At 44.1% G+C, this 20,798-nt stretch overlaps 1 protein-coding gene across 9 annotated transcripts in view; it reads left to right on the forward strand.

The window, feature by feature from the left end:
- The window catches only part of PRR5 (proline rich 5), a 93,368-nt gene that overhangs the window by 31,798 nt on the left and 40,772 nt on the right, over positions 1 to 20,798 (forward strand). For 3 of the 9 annotated variants that reach the window (XM_068657433.1, XM_068657423.1, XM_068657443.1), the window contains exons 4-5: positions 9,120 to 9,379; positions 20,195 to 20,275. In XM_068657433.1, coding sequence (XP_068513534.1) covers positions 9,249 to 9,379; positions 20,195 to 20,275 — 212 coding nt within the window. In that variant the 5' untranslated portion in view covers positions 9,120 to 9,248. Of the gene's footprint in view, positions 1 to 9,119; positions 9,380 to 17,341; positions 17,890 to 20,194; positions 20,276 to 20,798 lie in introns of those variants that run through there. The other 6 variants (XM_068657461.1, XM_068657406.1, XM_068657454.1 and 3 more) reach the window with 3 other exon arrangements.

The following is a 20,798-nucleotide window of genomic DNA, read 5'->3' on the forward strand; positions in this document are numbered from 1 at the left end:
ATATGTATACACATATATGTGTATACATATACATATGTGTATATATATATACTCACACACACACACACGTATGTCCTTCACACACGGAGTATTAGCTGAGAGATAATACAGATTGGCGTATATTTATTTTATGTATAAAGTGATGCAACTGTTCCTTTCCTGTCCTCCCTTCTCCCAGTCTCCAAATCTTTGTGCTGGCACCTAGTGTTGTATAGACAAATATTGCAGAAATGAAAACAGCAATTATTATATATTTAAAAAAAAAAAAAAAAAGTTCTGGTTCATTTTTTCCCCTGTGATCATCAATCAAATTAAACTGATTGCTTAAAAATTGGTGCAAGGAAGCAGTATCTAAACTGCATCCTTACACATTTTCGAATTACACTCAGCTCTGATTACAGTTCCACCTGCCCAGCAGCAACAGAATATATTTTTACATTTTCTTTTCTTTCAGTACACTTCATTGGTAATTCACTTTCTCTAGAAAGGAGTGCCTCTTTTAGGAGAGACAGAATTCACTGGTTTCATGACATTTTGTTTCTGCAGAAGAAATGGGTGAACTCACTTGGAATAAATACAAAGCAAGACAAAACATTACACAGGACAAAATTAAATCCCAAACTGACCTTTTGCAGTCTCAGAGAAGAAGAAGAAGAAGGAAAAAAAAAAAAAAGTATGTGGGAAAGGTTGCTTCCCTTTATCTTCTTTCTGGTGGCCTGTAGTTGGCAAGTACCAAAGCACTGCAGTTGAGACTAAATCTTTATAGATGTGCGTTGTGGCAAAAAGCAGATGAAGGGCAAAAAGTGAAGACTTGCTGAAAGGGAGCCTGCTCCTGCAGCCCTTTTCCTGGAAGCTTTGGCAAAGGCAGTGGAGGAGCCTATGCAGTGTTGGGGCTGCCCTGGTGGGTCGAAGGCCACTGCCATGGTGGGGATCGGGGCCAGTGCCTCTTGCTGCAAACAGCAGGCCCCTAGCAGGAGGAATAGGAAAAGCAGTGCTTGAAAGCATCATGCTGTTCTACTTCCAGGTTCAACTGTGGAGAACAGAGCAAAAGCAAGGTGTAGGGAAAGGGGGGTTTATTCACTGGCCAGGCACAGATGAAGGAGTGTCTGAGACAAAGAGGGGTCTGAGATTTCTTTGTCCACCAAAAGCTAGGGTGACCTGAGGGAGCAGTGAGCGCAGCCACCATCCCAGCTCCCTTGTTTTTTGCCCTGCTACCCCTTTCCAGGGGCACAGCAAAGCACAGATTGCCTTCAGTCAACTATAAATGTTTGCAAGGGGTGATGCTGTTCCAGTCAGGAGGCCATGGGCCACCTCCCAGCAGGCTGCACCTCCAGCCTTGCCATGAGGGTCTCAGTGGCCAGGGCCCTGGCTGCCATTTCGTGGAGCTGTTTGCCCTGTGCAGGGTGACAGGCTGTAGGTGTGTACTTCTGTACCTGGGCCCACTGAGTTGGGGCACTCAGAGCAGGGAAGGGGTTAAAAGGAAAAAAAAAAAAAAGAAGAAAGAAAAAGAAGGCTAATATAAGTGTTTGTTGTTTTTTAAGGGTAAGAGTGGACCAAGGACCAAGGTTTCTTGGTGAGGCGTAGTTCTGTCTATCCTCCTTCACTGTCCCCCTCAGCGACTGACATGCCTTGCCTTGGAAACACCAGCTTGGTGACATTTGGTGCCCGCTAGTTTCCAAAGACCAAAGTATCAAAAGGAACTGAGACACTGATTTGAGCATGGAATTGACTACAGCCCCATTTGTTAGAGGTCTTCAGTTTATTCTTTTTTCCAGTTTCCCAAAATGAAGTATGTTTCAAAGAAAGAGATGCAAGGAAATGCTGGCTACAAGCCCAGGATGTGGGGCTTTTTGTACAAAGGAGCCATGCATCCTAGGAACCTGGCCTAGGGCTTTCTGTACCAGGATCCCAGCTGTCCAGGAAGGCATCTGTAAGCCATTCCTGAGATAAATCCTTCCAGCTTTCTGCTTAGGAGTGGAAAGCTCAGTATGTGTGGGCTTTCAAACTGCTGGTACTAGCAGCAAGTCTGAAAGACCTTGGATGGCTCACATGTCCCAGTGCCTTGAAGCTGAAAATCATTGTGGTTCCCAACAGTTTTCTGCAAAAAACAGGAATTTTAGTCTTTCATACATATATTTAGAGAACTTAAATTGCTCTGCTGTGAAAAAGTTTCTATAGTCTGAGGTTGGAGAAAGTATCTTTTGAAATGACCGAAGAAAACCTGGTGAGTAAGAAAATTTGAGCAGCAGAAATCAAGAAAGACATGACAAAACTTTTGAACATGCACAAAACTTGTGAATGACACCTCTGTTCTTCACTGCATCCCACAATATAGCTTGAAGTTGCCAATGTTCGTGCAGACTCCAGGTAGGGAGGAGTACCTCAACTCCATATCTAGTTGTTGATACCTTGTGGGAAAATAAAATGTTTTCTGGAAGGAAATGTAATGGAATTTCCCTTAGCTCGAGGTAATAAGGCATTCCTTCCAGATGATAACTCAAACGATGATGTCATGTTGGTGCCTGACTGAAGATTGAGGCAGGCCAATGGGCTGGGGTGAGAGTGAAAGGAGTTGTGCCAGACCTTGCCATAGACTTTAAAAATTTCTAGCGCTCTGCCCTTTGAGGTAAATGATTTCCCAGAAAATGCTGAGAAAACAATGACACAGTATATACAGGGAGTTTGTAGTTCTGGGCCTGCTAAATGTACAAGTGTAAAATCATTGGTATCATGAAGGTCTTTTGTGTGCTTTCTGTTTCCATTGACCAGTATCTCAGTCTGCAGGGACAGTTTCAGCATGTGTATATGAAAAGGTGTCAGAAGGTCACCATTTTTTAGTTCCTTGTGAAAACTCCACCAAGCTAAACAGAACAGAGTCCAACTACACAGTGAGATGTTGCAGTTTTGGATTATCTCAAAAAACCCCTCTGGCAGTTTTTCCACTCAAGAAAATATATTCTCATGATGCTAAGGGAAAAGGATATTTTTTTTCAGAGAATCCCTTTGTATTGAAGGCTAGGCTTTTGTGACTTTTACAGGGCTATGAGATTTGTTCCAGAGAGCTATAGGACCATTCAAGTAACAGCAGGGTAGTACTGCCAGAGTCAAAGATCCCTTGAATTTGCAGAGTTGTCTCTTGCACTACTTAGTGCTGAAGTGACCTCCTTGACATATGCACAGGGGGTGGCAGTAATCTCAAGGCATGCTTCATGTTTCCAGCCATACTTATATTCTCATACACTAATAGTAAAGCCAGGATATCACTTGTTACTAACAGCTGGCCACCAATGCAGTTTATTAGAAACTCAGCTAGTTACAAGTGGGTTCTTTATCTTGGTGACCTTCCAAGGCAATCAGAGCCTTCGGAAGACCTTGAATCAAAAATGTTTGGCTTTAAGAAGAGTAGCGCTGCACAGCACACAATTCTGATCTCCCAGGGTTCACAGATTTGGAAGGCACTGTACCATATATAACTGTACGAGACAGCACTGAGATGCTATAGCTGCTGCATCAAGGTCATGGTGTTCTGGGATCCAATTAAAAATTATGCAAGATAGGCAATTTAGAAAAGAATTCACGTAGAGCTCAGGAAGAAAAAAGTCATGTGCTTTATGAGCTCAGTTATTTTGTAAGATTAATTTTTCACTATCTCATGATCTTGTAATAAAAACACAAAGTATTTTAAACACTTGATTTGCTTATTGATCAGAACTCTGGGACCTCAGTTTCTAAATCACAGTTATAGGCCTGTCTTCATTTAAAAGCCAAGCTGTGTGCTTGCCTTGTAGTTTGCATGATATGCAAACTGTGCTGTTTGCAATGGGTTGTGAATTTGGTGAGCGGGCAACAGTGAAACCTGGCATGGGGCATGCCTGATTCTTGGAAGCCCACCTCCTTCCCTGGAGGTGCTGTGAATGGAAGTCAATACTGGCACAGGTCCTGTAACCCAGAGCGTTGATTCTCACCTCCTCTAGTGTAACCAGTGTGCTCATTTGGATCACTGTGCTATCTTTAATTCCCAGAGCCTGTATGGAGGTAATGAAGAACAATATGAGCCGAGGGAATTGCTTTTTGATGTAAAACCTGATATTTTTTGAAGGGGGTATAATGGGCCTATTCCTATCCTAACTGTCTCCTATTTTCTATCTCCTGAAGGACAAGGATAAAAGATTTAGCTATCTATTGTATTTTAAGAACCGCTTATGTTGTGCTCTGTAAACTGAAAACTTCTGCTGGCAGTTTCTATGGATGCTTTGTGCATGGTCTGTATAGGTATTTCTAGATTCATGACCTATCAAAGACTTGGTTCTCCTGGAGCCAGCTAAGAGTGGTTTGCAACACTGTCTTAGTACCACAGTGTTTTGGTTTCCTTTTTCTTTTCCCATTCCTTCTCCTGAGGAGTTAGCTAACCAAGAAAGCCAAAAATAAAAAATAGGAAGAGGGAGCACAAGAATAGGAGGGGATCGAGGTGGGGACACTGAGAGGATCAAACAGTCAGTAAGCAGATGAGCAATGTCCAGCAGACATTGGCCAGCAAAACCAAGGCTGTCCTATAACCAGCCTCAATAAATGGCAGGTGGAAATTGTCCTTGAGATTTTCTGTATCTCCAGAGGTTGCAGCGTGAGTGGGATGGAGGGGGAAGGGTGCAAATAGACCCTGTGTGGTTTCTCTTTATTCTCTTTATCCTTTGTTTTCTGATGATAAAAGAGCTTTATGTGGCTATTGTAGCAAAGGAATTGGTGAGTCATAAGGTTTGCGACTTCATTTCCCCCTCCACTCTTTCCACACTTTTCCTGGTGGTCACATCTCCCTCTCTCCTTCAGTCTCCCCCTCTCTGGTAGTGCAGCAGGATGTGCTGCACCTTTAAGAAGTATGTTTTTTTTCAGAAGACTAATTCCTGATCCTTGGCATATGTTGAGGCATGCCCTGAGTTTTGTGGTGTGTTTTATGAGAAACTACAGTGCATTTGGCTAGGGAGGCTTTTTACTCCTTTCTGCCATAGGTGAGCTTTGCCTCTTGGAGAGCATGCACTGTTTGGCATTTCCATAGGGATTTCTGCTGTCTTCCCCTAATGAGAAAAGGGAGATAAAGTGAATTAGCTTTTTTTTTTTTTTTTTCTCCAGTTAAAATTTGTATTTATTGATTGTTATTTTTTTAAATGCCAAGGCTATGGTGGATAAAGCTGACCTAGCAAATTCTCTTCCTGATTGCATCCCCACATTTACATCATTCCCACTGCAGTGTTAACCTGTCCTTGCAGTAGCAGAAGAGTACAGCCAGAGACATGTTGACCTGCAGTAGTCACAGCATTGGCAGCTTTATTATGAATTTCGCATAATTGTGAATATCTTCATTTTACTGCTCATGAACATTACTTCTTGCTTCCTTCCCCTCTCACAGTCAATAAGAAACTTGTAAGAAGACAGCAAAATTGTACTGTGAGGATTAATATAATGTTAAGTAAAAACAGTGTAGGTTTTTTCTTCTTTTTTTTTTTTTTGGCACATCACATTCTTTGGAAAGCAAGAGAGTGTTTGGGGAGCTCTGCCTGGATTTTATTTTATTTTATTTTTTAATATTTGCAGGCGGCAGCAACACAGGCTTTAAACCCCAGCTCCCAGTGGGAACGGTGCAAGCGTTACAGGCATACCAGTAGGTAGCTGCAGAGTTACTCCTGGCAATTATTTCAAAAGCTGTGCATTCTCCAAGGTCCTGGGTCTGTATGCTAGCACTGCCTTGTAATAATAGTGTAAAACCTCTTGGATTGTCAGCATGTATTCATGTCCCTGTGCATTGTTTTAGGCTTCAAGGCAGCAGGCATCTCCAGGCGAGCAGAATGCTGTACCCGTATACAGGATTCCCCCTTTGTTTCTGGCAACATGGAGGCTGAGGGACTTACCACGCAGTCACCTGTGGGATGCGTGGCCCAGAGATGAAAGAGCGGTTTCTAGTAGAGACAGGCCTGCTTTTATGAGGAGAGATGTTGGAGGGGAAGGGAAGGAGCAGGCTCTAGGGCTGGATTTTCCTGCCACACTGAGATTGTTGCAGGGCTTTGATTAAATCACTTAACCTTTGAGCTGCAGATTCCTTGAGAGTAAAATAGTGTTAGCACAGCGTACTGCATGGTAGGGTTAAACAAGTTATTGTAACAGTACTTTACAGTCTCGGCTCTGCAAATGTGCTGAGCACAGTTGTTCTGTTTATGAAGCTTGTAGTGTTTGCTACTGAGCCCATGGAGGGTCCCTGCCTGCCCTTCCCTCCCTCCCAATTAGTCCAGTCAGTGCTCTTACCCCTGTTGGTGGCCAATAGCGAGCAGCCCTTGCCAGTTAGCTCCCTGGTCTTGAAGCAGTGCTGGATTGCGGCAACTCTCTTCAGAAGTGCCTTCAGAGGAGCAGCTGCACTGCAAGCCCTGGTGAGGAGCTCAGCCTTCTTCATTGCCCTCCGGCTGTCCCAGCCCCGCATTGTCCCCCCTTAAGCGTGCTGGAACGGCGGCTTGAGGTCCTGGGCTCTCTTCGCATCCCTGCCACCCACTCACCAGGTGGCCCAAGCAGGTCATGTCACCTTTCTCTTCTTCGCTGTGAATGCTGGAGTGTGGGACGTGTGTTTTACCTTTGTACCCCAGAGCTGTTCAGTCTGAATTAATGAATGCCGTGAAGTCAAGGATATCTGTGAATGCACAGCACAATGTAAATGTGAAATACTGCTCTGTAATTGCAGGTGGAGGTAACCCATGTTGAGAATGATTGATTTTTATCATAAGTCAACATTTGATCAGGTGAAATTGTAGGAAGTGTAGACAAAGCCTGCCCTCTGTTACTTCCATCAGAAATCTTTTAGGAAACACGAATGCTGCTTCTCCCATGTGCTTTGTGCTTGTGTAGACACTGTGTCTAGTACTGGTTAAGGAGATTGGTGGGGAGGCATAAAAATAGTCTGACTTCTATAGGTGTAATATTTCAACATACAGAGGGAAAGAGATACATTTTTATTTTTTCTTCTGTCAGGATTCAGTGTTTTATGGGAAAGCCAAGTACTGCTTTTGCAGCGTTGTCTTGCATGTCCAAGGTTGACACAGCAGCTCCTTGGGTTTGGATGTTTTAGCAAGTTAGGAATTTTGAGGGATAATAAAATTTAAAAAGCAGATGAAACATTGTTACATAGCTGATGGCCTACTGGCATCATCAGGGTGCAGTTTATAAAGCCTCTAGTGCTGCCAAAGAATCAAAGAGTTAAAAATTCCAGAGGTTTAATCCAGTATAATACCATTTGCAAGGCCTATCAAATTCACAGCAAGTGAGCAATAGAAAAGCAACCAAGCTGGGTGGAAAATGAAACTAGATGGAATTATATTGCCACAGGTTTATCTAACAAGTTGTTTCCTGTAGCAGCACAGATGCACATTTATCTGCAAAACTTAGATTGTGTTGTGCTCCCCTGCTCTCCCTGGCTGTATTATCCACAAAAATTGAGTGCCCTTCATCCTGTTTGAACAAAGCAGTGTTCTGCTGTATCTATTTTGGTCGCTGGTTTGTATGCTATAGAAGCCATCTCATTCAGTAGAGTACAGTGATATATTGTTGTGTTTGTTTTCCTTTTGTTGCTGTGTACATAGTGCATTGTTGTTTGCTTTCTTGAAGGATTTAAACATCTGGAGGAGACCAGGGATAGCAATGCTTTTGTCCATAAATTAGATTTGGAACTGTAGGTCCCTTCCAAAGTGAAATGCTTTGGAGTATACCCTCTATTGTGTTATGCATTTGTATAGTTCAGATTTTGGGTTGGGAAGTGCATTCAATATTAACACTAAGCCAAGCATTTGGATTATGCTACTATTACTATAACTAGTGCAAGGTAAACATGATGTTTTTTCCCAAGTACTTATGCTAATGCCAAATATAAATCAGGGAAGTAAATATTTATATGTGATAAGCATAGCATAGCTGAGCTTTGGCGAGTAGTGAGAAGAATCAGTTTTTATTGAAATGTTTCAAGAACTGATGCACAGAGGGCAGATCTCGCTGTGAAAAAATCAGTTCTCCAGTAATGAAAGCTTTGAGATACTATTGGAATGCAAGCAAATCCAAGTACAGCCTGGATCTAGGTGACAGATTATCACAGATGGAAATAGAAAGCGAGCAGAAAAAGAAATAAGTCCTGCTGTATTCCAGCCCCCTTCTCTGCAAGGTAACTCTGTGAGGAGCCCTCACAGCTTTCACCACCAGACTGTTTGCAGAGAAATGCCACAGAAGTAGAAGAGGTTCTCGTGCTCTGGTTTGGTCTGTTGCAAGCCATTTGTTTTTTAAGGAAACTGATCACAGTTCTGTCATATTACTTCAGAGCCGATGAGCAAGGCATTCCTGGATGTAGAGCAGTACCTGGGGTGAGTGACAGCAAGCTTAGCATGGGCGAGGGGCTTGTAGCAACATAACTTTCAGCTCCAGCGCAGCAGTCAGAGAGAGATTTTCCTTTGAAGATAAGACACCTGGGGCTTTTGTAGAAACAGTATGCCTGTGCCTGAGCAGAGCACAGGAGCATGTGCATGTCTGTGTATGAGCAAGGCAGCGAGAGTGCCTGTGTGCAGTGTTGTAATGTGGCAGGGCACAGGCAGTTATGAAACTTTCCAATAAAGTCTCAGTGCGTCAGTATTGGTCGCTTGGGTGGTTGTTGGTTTAGTGGGATTTTTTTTTTGTTTTTTGTCTTTTTTTGTTTTGTTTTGTTTGTTTGTTTTTTTTGTCTGTTGCCCTCCAGTTTCATTTCCATTCATGAGTGCAGAGAGTGAGCGAGGCTGAGGAGTGCTGGCAGAGCCCCCAGAGACACCCGAGGGGAAGCGCAGGTCCTAGGGCAGGTGGAGCACCCCATGGCACCGAGTGAGGATCCCTGACTCTGGGGACAGGGACGGGGTGGGGGCAGCCCTTGCACTTTGAGCAGCTGCTGGTTGGAAGGGGCCCCTTCAAAGTGCCCGAGCTGCAGCTAGGAGTTCGACTTTTGTTTTTTAAGAGGACTGGAGAAATTATTAACCACAGTTCATGACGTCAGAGTTGATCTGATTAAAGGTTTGTTTTCTTGCTGGCAGAGGTGTGCTCTGTAGAGACTGGTTCTCTCTTCTTTTTTTTTTAAGTTTCTTTTTTGAACAGCAAACGGAGGGAACTGCTCACATTGCTACTGCTGCTGCTGCTCCAGCTGCGTGTGTGTGTGTGTAAACAGGATGGTGTATCTGTAGCTGCCACGCACAAACACACATTTGACCATGAGGACTCTTCGCAGGTTGAAGTTCATGAGTTCGCCCAGCCTCAGTGATCTGGGCAAGAGAGAGCAGGCAGCCTTGGATGAGCGGGGGACCCAGCAGCGACGGGCCTGCTCCAACGCTACCTGGAACAGGTAAGGTCTTGCACAGTGTCCTGCCCCCCTGAGTCACCCTGCGCTCCCGCACTGCTGCTGCAGAGACAGTACAGGTAGCCTCTGGCTGGCAGGCACGGCAGTGCAGCTTGCTCCCAGCTGGGGTGGATTACAGCACACCAAGGCTCCTGGTTCGGTATGTTACGTGGCATGTGTGCTTGAGGAAAAGGCCAAGGTAGCTGTTGTTGCCTTGCTGTTAGCCTTTCTCTCAGGGCTGATAGCAAGCAGTGCTGCCTGCAGATGGCTCAGCCTGCTCTTTCTTGTGGCGGGCAAGGGCTCATTTCAAAGGATCCAGCTACAAATAAGTATTTGCATCTGTCTCAATATCATCCCCATTCAAAGGGGATTTGGTTTATTTGGCTTTTTTTTTTTTAATAAAAATTAAGATTTGTATATATTTATATCTACCTAACTATATATATTGCTGATTATTGATACAGATACAAAAAAGTACTCAATTTATTTACTTGAATGCAAAAAGCTCTGTGTGTGTGTGTGTGTAAGCACATGCACTTTGGACAGGGAAGACTAGTCCTTGACTGTTTGCTGTGCTTATACATGTGAATTTTATTACTGTTCGATTAAAAAAAAAAAGCAAACTTTTTCTTGTGAATGAGTATAGAAATTCAGAAAGCATCTTAAAACCATTTCAAAGACACTCTTAAAGATGAGTAAGTCTTTAGGGATTATATTCTTTTGCCTATTTTGAAAATGAAATGTCATTTTCTAGGTCACAGCATGGAAAGTGTCATTTGTCATTCATGTTTTATAATTACATGGAGGAATCATAGGAAGAAAAATATTAGAGAACTACAGACATTTTTAAAGGTATTTCAGTTTTGTGGAAAAAAAATATTAAAATACCACTTCTTCCTTCCCTCTCACCCCTTGATTTGTGTATGCATATCTGTAGTATGAATTAATTGCTTACCACAAGTAGCACAATAAGCAGTGAAACCGTGCCATGAAAGAGACCACATTTCTGCTCAGAAAATGGTGCTATTTAAATGTCCCAGAGATGCTCCCACTGTCTGGATGACAGTGATACTTAGGGCAGGATTCGGTCACCTTGGTTCATGCCAGCTAGGGCTTTGCTTGCTCTGTTAGCCCCACAGGAGTCAGCAGGGAGGGAAGCTGCTCTTTAGTATAAACCGAGGTGCCTGAACAGGATCCTCAAAGCTCGTTCCTGGTGGTGTGCTGACAGGGACAAACATTGCCAGGTCTGGTGGGAAGCACGCTGTGGAGGCAGGTTGGAGCAGAGAGGGGGGTGGGCATAGGAACCATCTGAAAGAAGTCCTCCTTGGAAGTGGGAAATGTTCTTGTTCTCACCAGTATTTGCAAAGAAATCCAAAATGAAGGGTTTTACTAAGTGAGACGGGGCAAAGCGAGAGTTTGTTAGCTTTAATTTGGGCAGGACAGCCATAGCGCTGGACAAAAGTGGCAGTCAGTCAGTGAGCTAGACTTGTATTTGTCACATCAAAATGGCCAAAGAGCTGCCACATTGCAGCTGCTACTGGAACAGGTGCCCACGAGCAGTCGTGTCGCTGATAGCTACAAACCCAGGCAGTCGCCTGCCTTGGTCTGTAGCTCACATATTCTGCAGGCTGAGGAATTGGAGCTTATCCTCAGGAAAGTCATGGCTGAAATGATGCGGGATTAGTCATGTTAGGAAGTTGTCCATGGTACCTTTCCTGTGTTGCCTGTGTGCATAGCATGTGTAACAGGGCCTGGCCTGGACAAGGCTGGTGTTTGTCAGCCCCTGACTCACTGAAATCTCGTATGGGGTTTGAAAATACTGGCTTGTGAAAGGGTGCTTTTTCCTCTGCAAAATTAAAATGCCCCAACAAAGAGCTACCATGCATTGGCTTGTGGAAATATTTGTCCTTCCATGTGAATGAATTGCCTGTGCTGTTTGATTCTGTGCAGTACTGAGCATGAGATCTTGTTGATCAAGGAAGTTGAGACACACCAGAAGAGCTCTTCCCTCTCAGCAAGCCTGGCTGTGCTATTTTTAAATATGCTGCCGGTTTCTTGCTTAATGTTAGCAGCTGTGCCTGGGTGTGCTTTTGAAAGAGGCTTTCAACCCAGTACACCAAAACTAGTGTAGGGAGTGGGAGAGTGCAAACCCCTGGCAGGCCCTGCCCCATGTGAGACTGATGATATGGTGCTGAAGGTCAGCCCTTTGAGATGGAGCAAGGATGTTGGCTAGGCATGGAAACATGGCCAAGCTGGAGGAGCTATGCTGGTAAGATCTGCACATATTTGCAACGTCAATGTGGGCTGCCTTTGCCAAGGACAGATGCAGCTCCTCTTCTGCAATCAGATGTGTTGTCACAACCTGGCTGCCCGGTGCCATCCCCTCCACCACCTCTGCTCTGCGCAGAGCAGTATCTGCCTGGAGACTGTTCACTGCAGAGGATGCCTATTGCTTTCAGAGACCCAGGGAACCTAATGACCGGGCTGGGTTTGCACGGGGCATGTAGTGCTCATTGCTAGCGAGGATGGTTTCTTTCTCCCTGATGTTTTTTCTTCACCTCCCAGCTAAAGTGCTGTAAAACTTCTTGACATTGCTAGATCAAAGGGAGGTAGGTGCTGACCTGCTGTTTACTACTATGCAAATGAGACTTTATATCACCGCCTCTTTCGAGTTTGCTTTCCCATGAACCCCAAAAGATCAGTAAAGCAGCTCACCGGTTGCATGTTAACTAGCAACCCTCAGCAACATAGTGGAACAATACAGTTTCATTACAGCTCACAGAATTTGCATTGGATTAAAATAGCTTAGATTTTTTTCACTAGCATTGACTTCAGTTCCTTTCACCCAGCCCCTTCTGCTTCAGGCAAAAAATGAATGCTCAATGCTGACTAAACCAATTGGACTGAGAAACATGTAATCCTGAGCTTGCTGCCCAGGGGTGGCCACTCTCAGGGAAAATAAAATCCATTGAGAGGTTTTTATTCTGACTGAGCTAGTGCAGACTGCCTAATCAGTGCTGGTGCTGCCTGAGCTCTGCTGTGGGAAAGTCTCTAGTGAAAGGCACTTCTGTCCTCTTTGCTGCATGAAAACAGGGAATATTAACAGAAACCTTGAAGGAGTATGAGGTACTGATGAAAAGGCAAAGAACACAAAGATGAGATGCCTGGTACAGTAGTGAGACCAGCAGTAAAGCCAAGGAGACATGCAGAATCAGAAGGAGTTTAATGGTTTGGGGGTAATTTTACAGGCTTGTAATATGCACTATAATTTGCTGTATTTTGACAGTCACAGGAAACATATTTCATTTCCTTACTAAATGTGAATGTTTTTTTTTAGATCACAGTGAGGCTTTTGTAGTAGAGAAAAAGATCCAGACCAGCATATTTATCTACTGCTTCTACTGGGAAATTTTCTTTCTTCCAATATTTAGCATTTATTTAGAAATATTTTGAAATATTCCTGCCTGTGTGAGGAGGACAAGCTTCTTTTTTTGTGAACCTTCAGATGGAGAAATCTTGGGAGCATTTTCATCTCTGTATGCACAGGGGGCTGCCAGAGACAAGCTGTGGGGTCGGGAAGGGGAACAGGAGACTTCCCACTTGGCCAAGCCACCACCGTGCTGTGCAGTATGCCCAGCCTTGATTACAGTAAGAGAAAGTGGTATGTGGGGAGAGAATTACTGCTCCCTGTAGCCTTCCAGATACATCTATACTTGTTTGAAGGCAGGTATGATTGGAAGCCAAAACATCTGTAGTCTTACACTCTGCAGAAATATCAACTATTGGTAGCACCTCAGGGAAGTGCCTTCACCTGCCTGTTTCAACTTCTTCATAACTAAAAATAGTGTGTATAGCTGGCGAAGTTAATGAACTAATGTCTCCAAAACTTTTTGAAGACAGAATTTGCAGACCAGCTTATTTTCAATTACATGATCTAGTGCATAATTGCAGCCTATCAGTCTTTGCAGATTGCTTTACCTTGGGTAGAAATTTCCAAAACATAAGTGAACTAGCAGCTGCAATCTTATTTTTGAAAGGGACAAAGCCTGTGGAAGTGCAGTTGGACTGAAGCTGTTCTGAAAGTAGGATTTCCCATGTTGGATTAAGCTAATTCAGAAAAATGAGTGTTTATTCTGAAGCAAGGGTATCCTCAAGGAGGTTTATCAGGTTAGTTACTGTGAATTAGCTATTCCAGATGCTGTCCAAAGGAAGATGAGCTGTGTTATTTAGTTTCTTTCAAAAACATTGCCCTTTAACTCTCCAGTTCTATTAGAGAGTAATTATTCATGCAGTATTGTTGTTTTTTTTTGTCTCACCAACTTCACCTGGAGCATTTTAAAAAGGAGAATTTGCAAACATTGAATGAAAAATGCAGTGGTATTTTCACACATGCTGCTTGCATACAAACATAGTGACTACTTTAGAGAACAAAAATTACCTACCTGCTGTTCACAAGTGCAAAATGCAAAAAGTGCAAAATGCAAAGTGCAAAATGCAAAAATTACCTACCTGCTGGCTTGGGCCACACCACCTGCTTTGGCACCACCTGAACTGGGGGGAGTGTAACCTGGTCGGGCCCAGTTTTGCAGTTGGTCCTCAGCCCTGCAGACAAACCGTTTCTGACCTGCAGAAAACAGTGCTTTGATCACTGTAGTTCTTCCTTCTTAGGAGCATCACTGGAAGAACAAGGGTGGTGGTATTTAAGGGCTGGAGGGAGCCAGCCTCCCATTCACAAAATGGTGTCTGGTGGTCAGCCAGTGACTCAAGCGAAATGTATGCATTGGTGATGTCGAGTTATACAGGCAATGGCTTTTTATCAGGTAAAAATCAGAATAATAAACCACACCCTCCTGATCTTGGCACTCATGCTAATAATATTATTACGCTGGTTGGGAGTGTCAACAGTGAGTGTCAAACTCTGTGCTTTGTGGATTTACACCTTCCAGATCCCCTTCTGCTAAAGCAAATTGTGGGGAAGTGCGTGCTGTTTGTGCTGTAGCTGTCATTCCCCATGTTTTGGGTGGCAGAACCAGAGCTCTGGACCTGCCACCTTCTCTGAAGAACTGGGCAAACCCAGAATGAGTAGTCTCTGCAACAAGCTGAAATTTCTTAGTCTGCTGCATTGATTTTTGCTGCTGTGAGAACTTGCTCAACTATCCTTAGTTCCATTTTGGCCGTCAGCTGCAATCTGTGGCAACCAAGGGATAGATAAAGTGTAATATATTGCTGGAGCCACCTGCTGCTCTGCCTTAATTCTAAAGAAAAAAAAAAAAAAGCCATTACCAAAATATTTTTGGTCCTTTTTTTCTTCTCTCACTTCAAGATTGAAACACTGGCAGAACTGACACAACTCAGCAAAGGTCTGAAGTTTTTGTAGACTTTCATTTTCTACTTAAAATTGGTCTCAGCAGTTTTCTGATCTGGATTTCTAGTCCTTGACTCAGCCTACTTTGGGTATTCATCTCTCTTCCTTGAACACCCATGCCTGTGCCTCCTCCCAGGCTTCCTCCTGTTCCTCTGCTAGTTTCTCAAAATGTTTTCTTCTTGCGGATACCAGCCATCGTCTTTAGACTAAGAATGGCCCATACCATACATTTGTATGAAAAGTTGCCCACACAATGTGTCTTAGCGCATGGACACATACCAGTTGAGGAGCTGTCATATGCATTGATTCTGTGCTTTCAAGAAGTGCCATTGGAGGTCTTTTCCAACCTTTATGATTCTATGAGTGGTGCATTTTGTTTCAAATGTGCACTGCTCAGGTGCACAGAGCTTCCTAGTCCCCTTCTCCACCAGAAGATACTGATTGGGGTCCTTTAGAAATTGGTCACTTCCTTAAACAGGAGGAAGTGTGGTGCTGCAGGAGTAGGAGAGTACATTGGCACTTATGTGGAAAATGTGTCTCTTGGTACAAGACCATAGCATTACTTTGATTTAAGCAAGGGTTGTTTGGGTTTTTGTTTCTTTTCATTAGCTTAAGCTTACTAAGAGGATTTTAGCTAGTTTTTTATTATACTGACACCAACTTACACTGCTGATAGCATACCTTTTATTCTGAATCCTCTTTGTTGCCTCCCAAGCAAGTGTTGAGATCACAATGGCATGCCCACACTGCCTATAGGCTGGGACATTCATCCTAGCACGAAAGCACTACTGTCTGATGTGGGAAGGAAGGGCAGCTGGTCAGTGCAGCAGGGCCAAGACTTGTTTTGTGGACAAGGCAACCTTCCATCACTACAAGGAAGGTCCAAGGCAGATGAGAAGATCACCACTAGGATGTTTTAAGTAGGAGCAGTTCTATTACACAGGTAATAACTTAGATGCTTGCAGCCTGTTCCCTGTAGTTCTCATTAAAAAATCCTGCTCTGCGTTATCTGTTTGAGGAATAATAGTGGACCTGCTAAGCTGGAAAGAGAAAACCTCCCCCTCGTTTAGAAAGGAGTGCCAGAGAGAAAGCGAGAGAGCACACTGGGTTTTAGGAAAGATTTAGTCATTCTTCTCTGCAAAAGGATGGTGGGGAAGATTGCAAAGTTCATTTCCGAATCAGAAGAGCATATAAAGACTGCTTGTTTTATTCACTACGTTAATCGTACTTCGCATATGACTCATAATGTTAAAATACCCAAGTCGCTTCACTGTATACCAGACACATTTAGCTGCCAATTTTCAAATAACCAAAAAGAAATGTGGCTGTTTAAGCCAGCCACAATAAGCTGGGTTGGACGATCAGTGTGTGTCTGTGCATGTAAGTACCTGAGGGAAAGTAGGACCACTGTGTGCAGGAGAGTGCTTAACACCTTGTCAAAGAGCAAAAGAGAGCAGAGGATAAAGATTCCTATTTTGATCTGCTTGTGCATTTCTCCACAGTGGGTCATATCCTTCACCTGCTGCTTTTAATTTTGTTTTTCCACAGATGGATGCAAATGAGCTTTTCTGGCAGTGCTTCTCTTTGCTGTTCAGTGTTGTTGGGTCTGCTGTTCTAATCTGTCAGCAAATAGCATAGTTTTACCTGCCAGCCCCCTCCTCTGCTCCCAGCAAGCATTGGAAGGGGTTGTCTTAATTGTGGACCCGAGAAGGTTTAACATGAGTGCCTGCAATCCCCATGCACCCTCCACATCCCCCTCTAAGCAGGCAAATATCAAGCCTTGCTGTGATGCTGCAGTGATCTCTTGGACTTGCAGGATGCTGTTGAATCCATCTGGAAGGCCTACTGAGCTTTCCTACCAGCAGGAAGGAGAGACCTTATGAACAGAACTCACCTTTAGCTCTTCTTCACAAGACAGGTGTAGTGGGTTTACGTGGCAAGGTTTTGGTAGCAGGGGGCCATAGGGGTGGTTTCTGTGACAAAGATCTAGAAGCTGCCCCATATTTGGGAAGGGCCCCATTGTTTTCCAGAGCTGAGCCAATAAGCGATGTTGTTTTGCGCCTCTGTGAGAGCATATTTAAGACAGGGAAAAAAACGCTGCACCACACAGCAGCTGGGAGAGTGAGAAATGGCCTTGCAGGCACCAAGGTCAGTGTAGAAGGAGGGGGAGAGGTGCTCCAGGTGCCAGAGCAGAAGTCCCCTGCAGCCTGTGGTGAGGACCATGGTGAAGCAGGATGTCCCCCTGCAGCCCATGGAGTACCATGGTGGAGCAGAGTTCCATGCTGCAGCCCGTGGAGGAGACCACGGTGGAGCAGGTGGCCCTGCACCGATGGAGGCTGCCGCCTGTGGAAGACCCCTGCCGGAGCAGATTCCAGTCCGGACCTGTAGCCCGTGGAGAGGAGCCCACGCAGGAGCAGGTGACCTGGCAGGAGCTGCTGCCCATGGGGGAGCCAGGTTGGAGCAGTTTTCTCCTGAGGGATGGACCCCGTGGTACGGACCCATATCTGGAGCAGTTCTGGAAGAGCTGCTGCCTGTGGGAAGCCCACGCCGGATCAGTTCATCAAGGACTGCATCCCGTGGGTGGGACCGCACAGCACAGGGGACGAGAGTGACCGAGAAGGAGCGGCAGAGAAGAAGTGCTGTAGACTGACCATAACCCCCATTCCCCCGTTCCCCTGCGCCGCTCGGGGGGAGGAGGTGGAAGAGGGTGGATGGGGGGGGAAGGTGCTTTTGGTTTCTTTCCTTTGTTTCTCACTTCTCTAGCTTGTTAGTAATGAGCAATAAATCTTACTATCTTCTTATGCTGAGTCTATTTTGCCCGTTACAATAATTATTGCGTGATTTTCTCGTCCTTATCTCAACCCTTGAGCCCTTTTCACATATTTTCTCCCCATTCCTCTTTGAGGAGGGGGAGTGAGAGAGCGGCTGTGGTGGAGCTCGGCTGCCCACTCGAGCGGAACCACGACAACAGGCCAACCCCAAATCGCGGTACCTCCAGGCAAATCTGGGCCTGTTTTGCCTTCCAGGGCTCAGAAGCTGGTTGTTGCTCTACTGCATCAGACTCCAGCACAGCATGAACAGCGGAAGGACAGTTGCAAAGCTCAAAAAAATACTGTTGCAGAGTCATGGGTAAAACCAAAGCTCATGGAGGGTGCGTACAGTGTAACTTTTGATTGTGGTAAGATCTTTTCATTGGATATCCTAGGGGTGAGATTCAAGTTTGTTGCCCCCAGACATGCTTCCTGAGCACCCCTGGTTGCTGCTGTTCCTCACTCTTGCTGAGTACAGGCTGGGAGGTGGATGCAGAATGAGAGCTGCACAAGCAGATGGATGGTGCAGAGCAAGAAGATTTCTCCCTGTATTTTTTCTGAGTAAGCTCAGAACTGAACAGAAGCTGAGAACGTTTTTCGAAGGTGTTATCTCATTTTCTCAGGTGCAAAATTGAGTAGGAAGAGCCACACCCCAATATCTGTATTTTCCTTTTGTGGTCAACGGGATTGTGAGGGAAGAAGAAAAAGCAGTGAAAATGTGAAGAAGCTGTCCATTAACCACAGTGATGGCATGTAATATTGCTATTGATAATCACACTACTACTTCTTGCTTTTATTACACATTTCATAACTATATCTTAAAAAAAAAAACTTCAGTGATTGTCATCTTTATTTCACACATAGGCTAACTGAAGCAGACAGAAATGAAGTAACTTAAAATCACTGTCAGGGAGCATGATGGTTATTTCAGTAAAACAGTTGTATTAGAAACCATGTGGCAGTACTATGAGCAGCAGAGTTGATCAAGGCTGCTTTCCTCTGTGCTAGCATCAGGAAGGTAAAGCATCTGTGTCCCTCCCTGTCAAGTAAAGGCTAAACTTCCCCTTCAGTATGTTATTGGTGGAGTCAGTAGAAGACGGTCCTTCTTCCCTAGCTGGAACCTGGAAGACTGTAGTGTTTAAGGACTTTAGCTCCATGATTAAATGTGGTAGAAATTGCCAAGCTGCTCCAAGAGTGGGGGAGAGAGAGAATTAGCTGACAGACAGAAGGGCTGCATGAGTCTTCTTTTCCTTTGGAATCCAAGATGAAATCTGCTGAGAAGCTGTAAAAGACGGCATTGGGTTGGAGAAGGGGAGGAGACTTATACCTCCCTTCTGCTAATGCTAGAACAGGTTTGGTCTCACCTTTTGTTGGCATTTACCTTTGTCCTCAGACCTAAACTGAGTTTAGGCTGATGTGTCATCATGCTAATCATGTCATATGTGTTTCAGGAGTTTCAGAGCTTCATCTTGAAGCACTTACTCATTTCAATAACCCTTTGTGGTGTGGTTTTCTTAAATTCATGGGATTAGAAAACACCTTCTCCCTCCAAGCATGTGGGTTGCCCTGTAAAACATACAACACTTTGCAGGTTTTTGCTATTCGCATCTTAGAATTTGTAAAGCTGCTGGACATCCGCCCCATGGATAGATGGTGTTGGGTATGTGACTTTCTGTTGAGCTAGAGGATTTTGTTGCCCTCAATCCTGTCTTCAGTTGTGGCTGATTGCAGGAGAAATCACCCACCACTAAGCAACATCTGCTTACAGAACAGTTACAAATAATGCTGAAAATGAAAAGGGAGCATTTCTGTAGGACAGATGGTTGGCCTGTGCCTAGCACATTGCTTCGTAAGGCTGTCTGCCTTAGAAGCTCTAGACTTGTGTTCTTTCAGTGCAGCCTTGATTTTTCTTTAGCTGAAGCAACATCATACATTTTTGAGAAATAAAAGGTAGTAGGAAGCAGTCTTTGTAGCTAATAATGCTGTAAATTATGGCCCTTTTCTATTTATTGTTTCATTTCTGATAATGAATAAGAGAGTGATTAAATTCCTTGAAATTCATAATTGTCTAGTGTTTCCGCCTTTTATATTTTTTCAAAGAACTAACCTTCTTTGAGATTCCAGTAACCCTGTTCTAGTAAAGGGTTATTTATGGATTAAAGTTCAGGTGCAGTGTCCAGACTTGACAAATGCTGATTTGTTGATAAAGAAATCAGGAAACCAGGAAACCATAACTCAGACAAACAGATACCAAAAATGCCAGAAAGATCATCACAGATCTCGCAGTGAAGGCGTTGATTGTCTCTGTAGTGAGCTCACAGAGACAAAAATATACTTAATATATTAATGTACTAAAAATTATACTAAATTACCTAAAATACATGAACCTAAATTTTCTGAAATTACTGATTTTAGAGGTATAACTTTTGAAGTTGGAAAAAATATTTTAAAAAAATTATTTTCGACAATGTCATGTATTTTCTAGAGAACAATTTCCTTTAAGGCATCTGAGACTGAGCACCAGCAATCATCTGTTCCTTTCAGAAATGTTCTGCAGTGTCTGGAAAGATGTATTTGCCTTACTGTGGAATTGATGCTCTTCTAAAATGTGATCTAGTGCTAATGACTCCTCTTGTCCTCTTTCAGTATCCACAATGGAGTAATTGCCGTGTTCCAGCGTAAGGGTCTCCCGGACCATGAACTTTACAACCTCAATGAAGGAGTCAGGTAAGAGATTTGGCTCTCCAGGAGGTGTTATTAGCTGGCATGCACAGTACAGTTTGCTAGCACATGCACTTGAAACCTTCTACAGCAATATATTTTTGGGGGGGGTGGGGGAGGTGGGAGTTTGGGGAGTCCCAGTAGTGGTTTCTACCAGTACAGTCAGTTGTGGCTTGGTGAATAGATGTTGCTGCTGTGTCGACACCTTGCTCAGTAACCCATCAGAGATGGGTTTCATCTTCTACAGAAGAGTGATTGGATTATGGGGAGCGTGGATTATTTCAGCGTCTTTCTTGATGTGCTGGGTTGAAACTAGAGAAACGAAAAACTGGACCCTGTCCTGAACCTGTAGTAATGCAGCTCTATCCCACTACAATTATGCTTTCCTTTACACTGGTGCTAAGCCTCTCTCAGAGCTGCTTCCCTTGCATGCATGGAGGATGTAAAGCTTCCCAGCACTCATTATGACAGGGCGAGGAAAGACATCATGTCTGGTAGTCCCTTACGTCTAGGTTCTCCATGCAGACTG

The sequence above is a fragment of the Anas acuta genome, chromosome 1, assembly GCF_963932015.1.
Source record: "Anas acuta chromosome 1, bAnaAcu1.1, whole genome shotgun sequence".
NCBI lineage: Eukaryota > Metazoa > Chordata > Aves > Anseriformes > Anatidae > Anas > Anas acuta.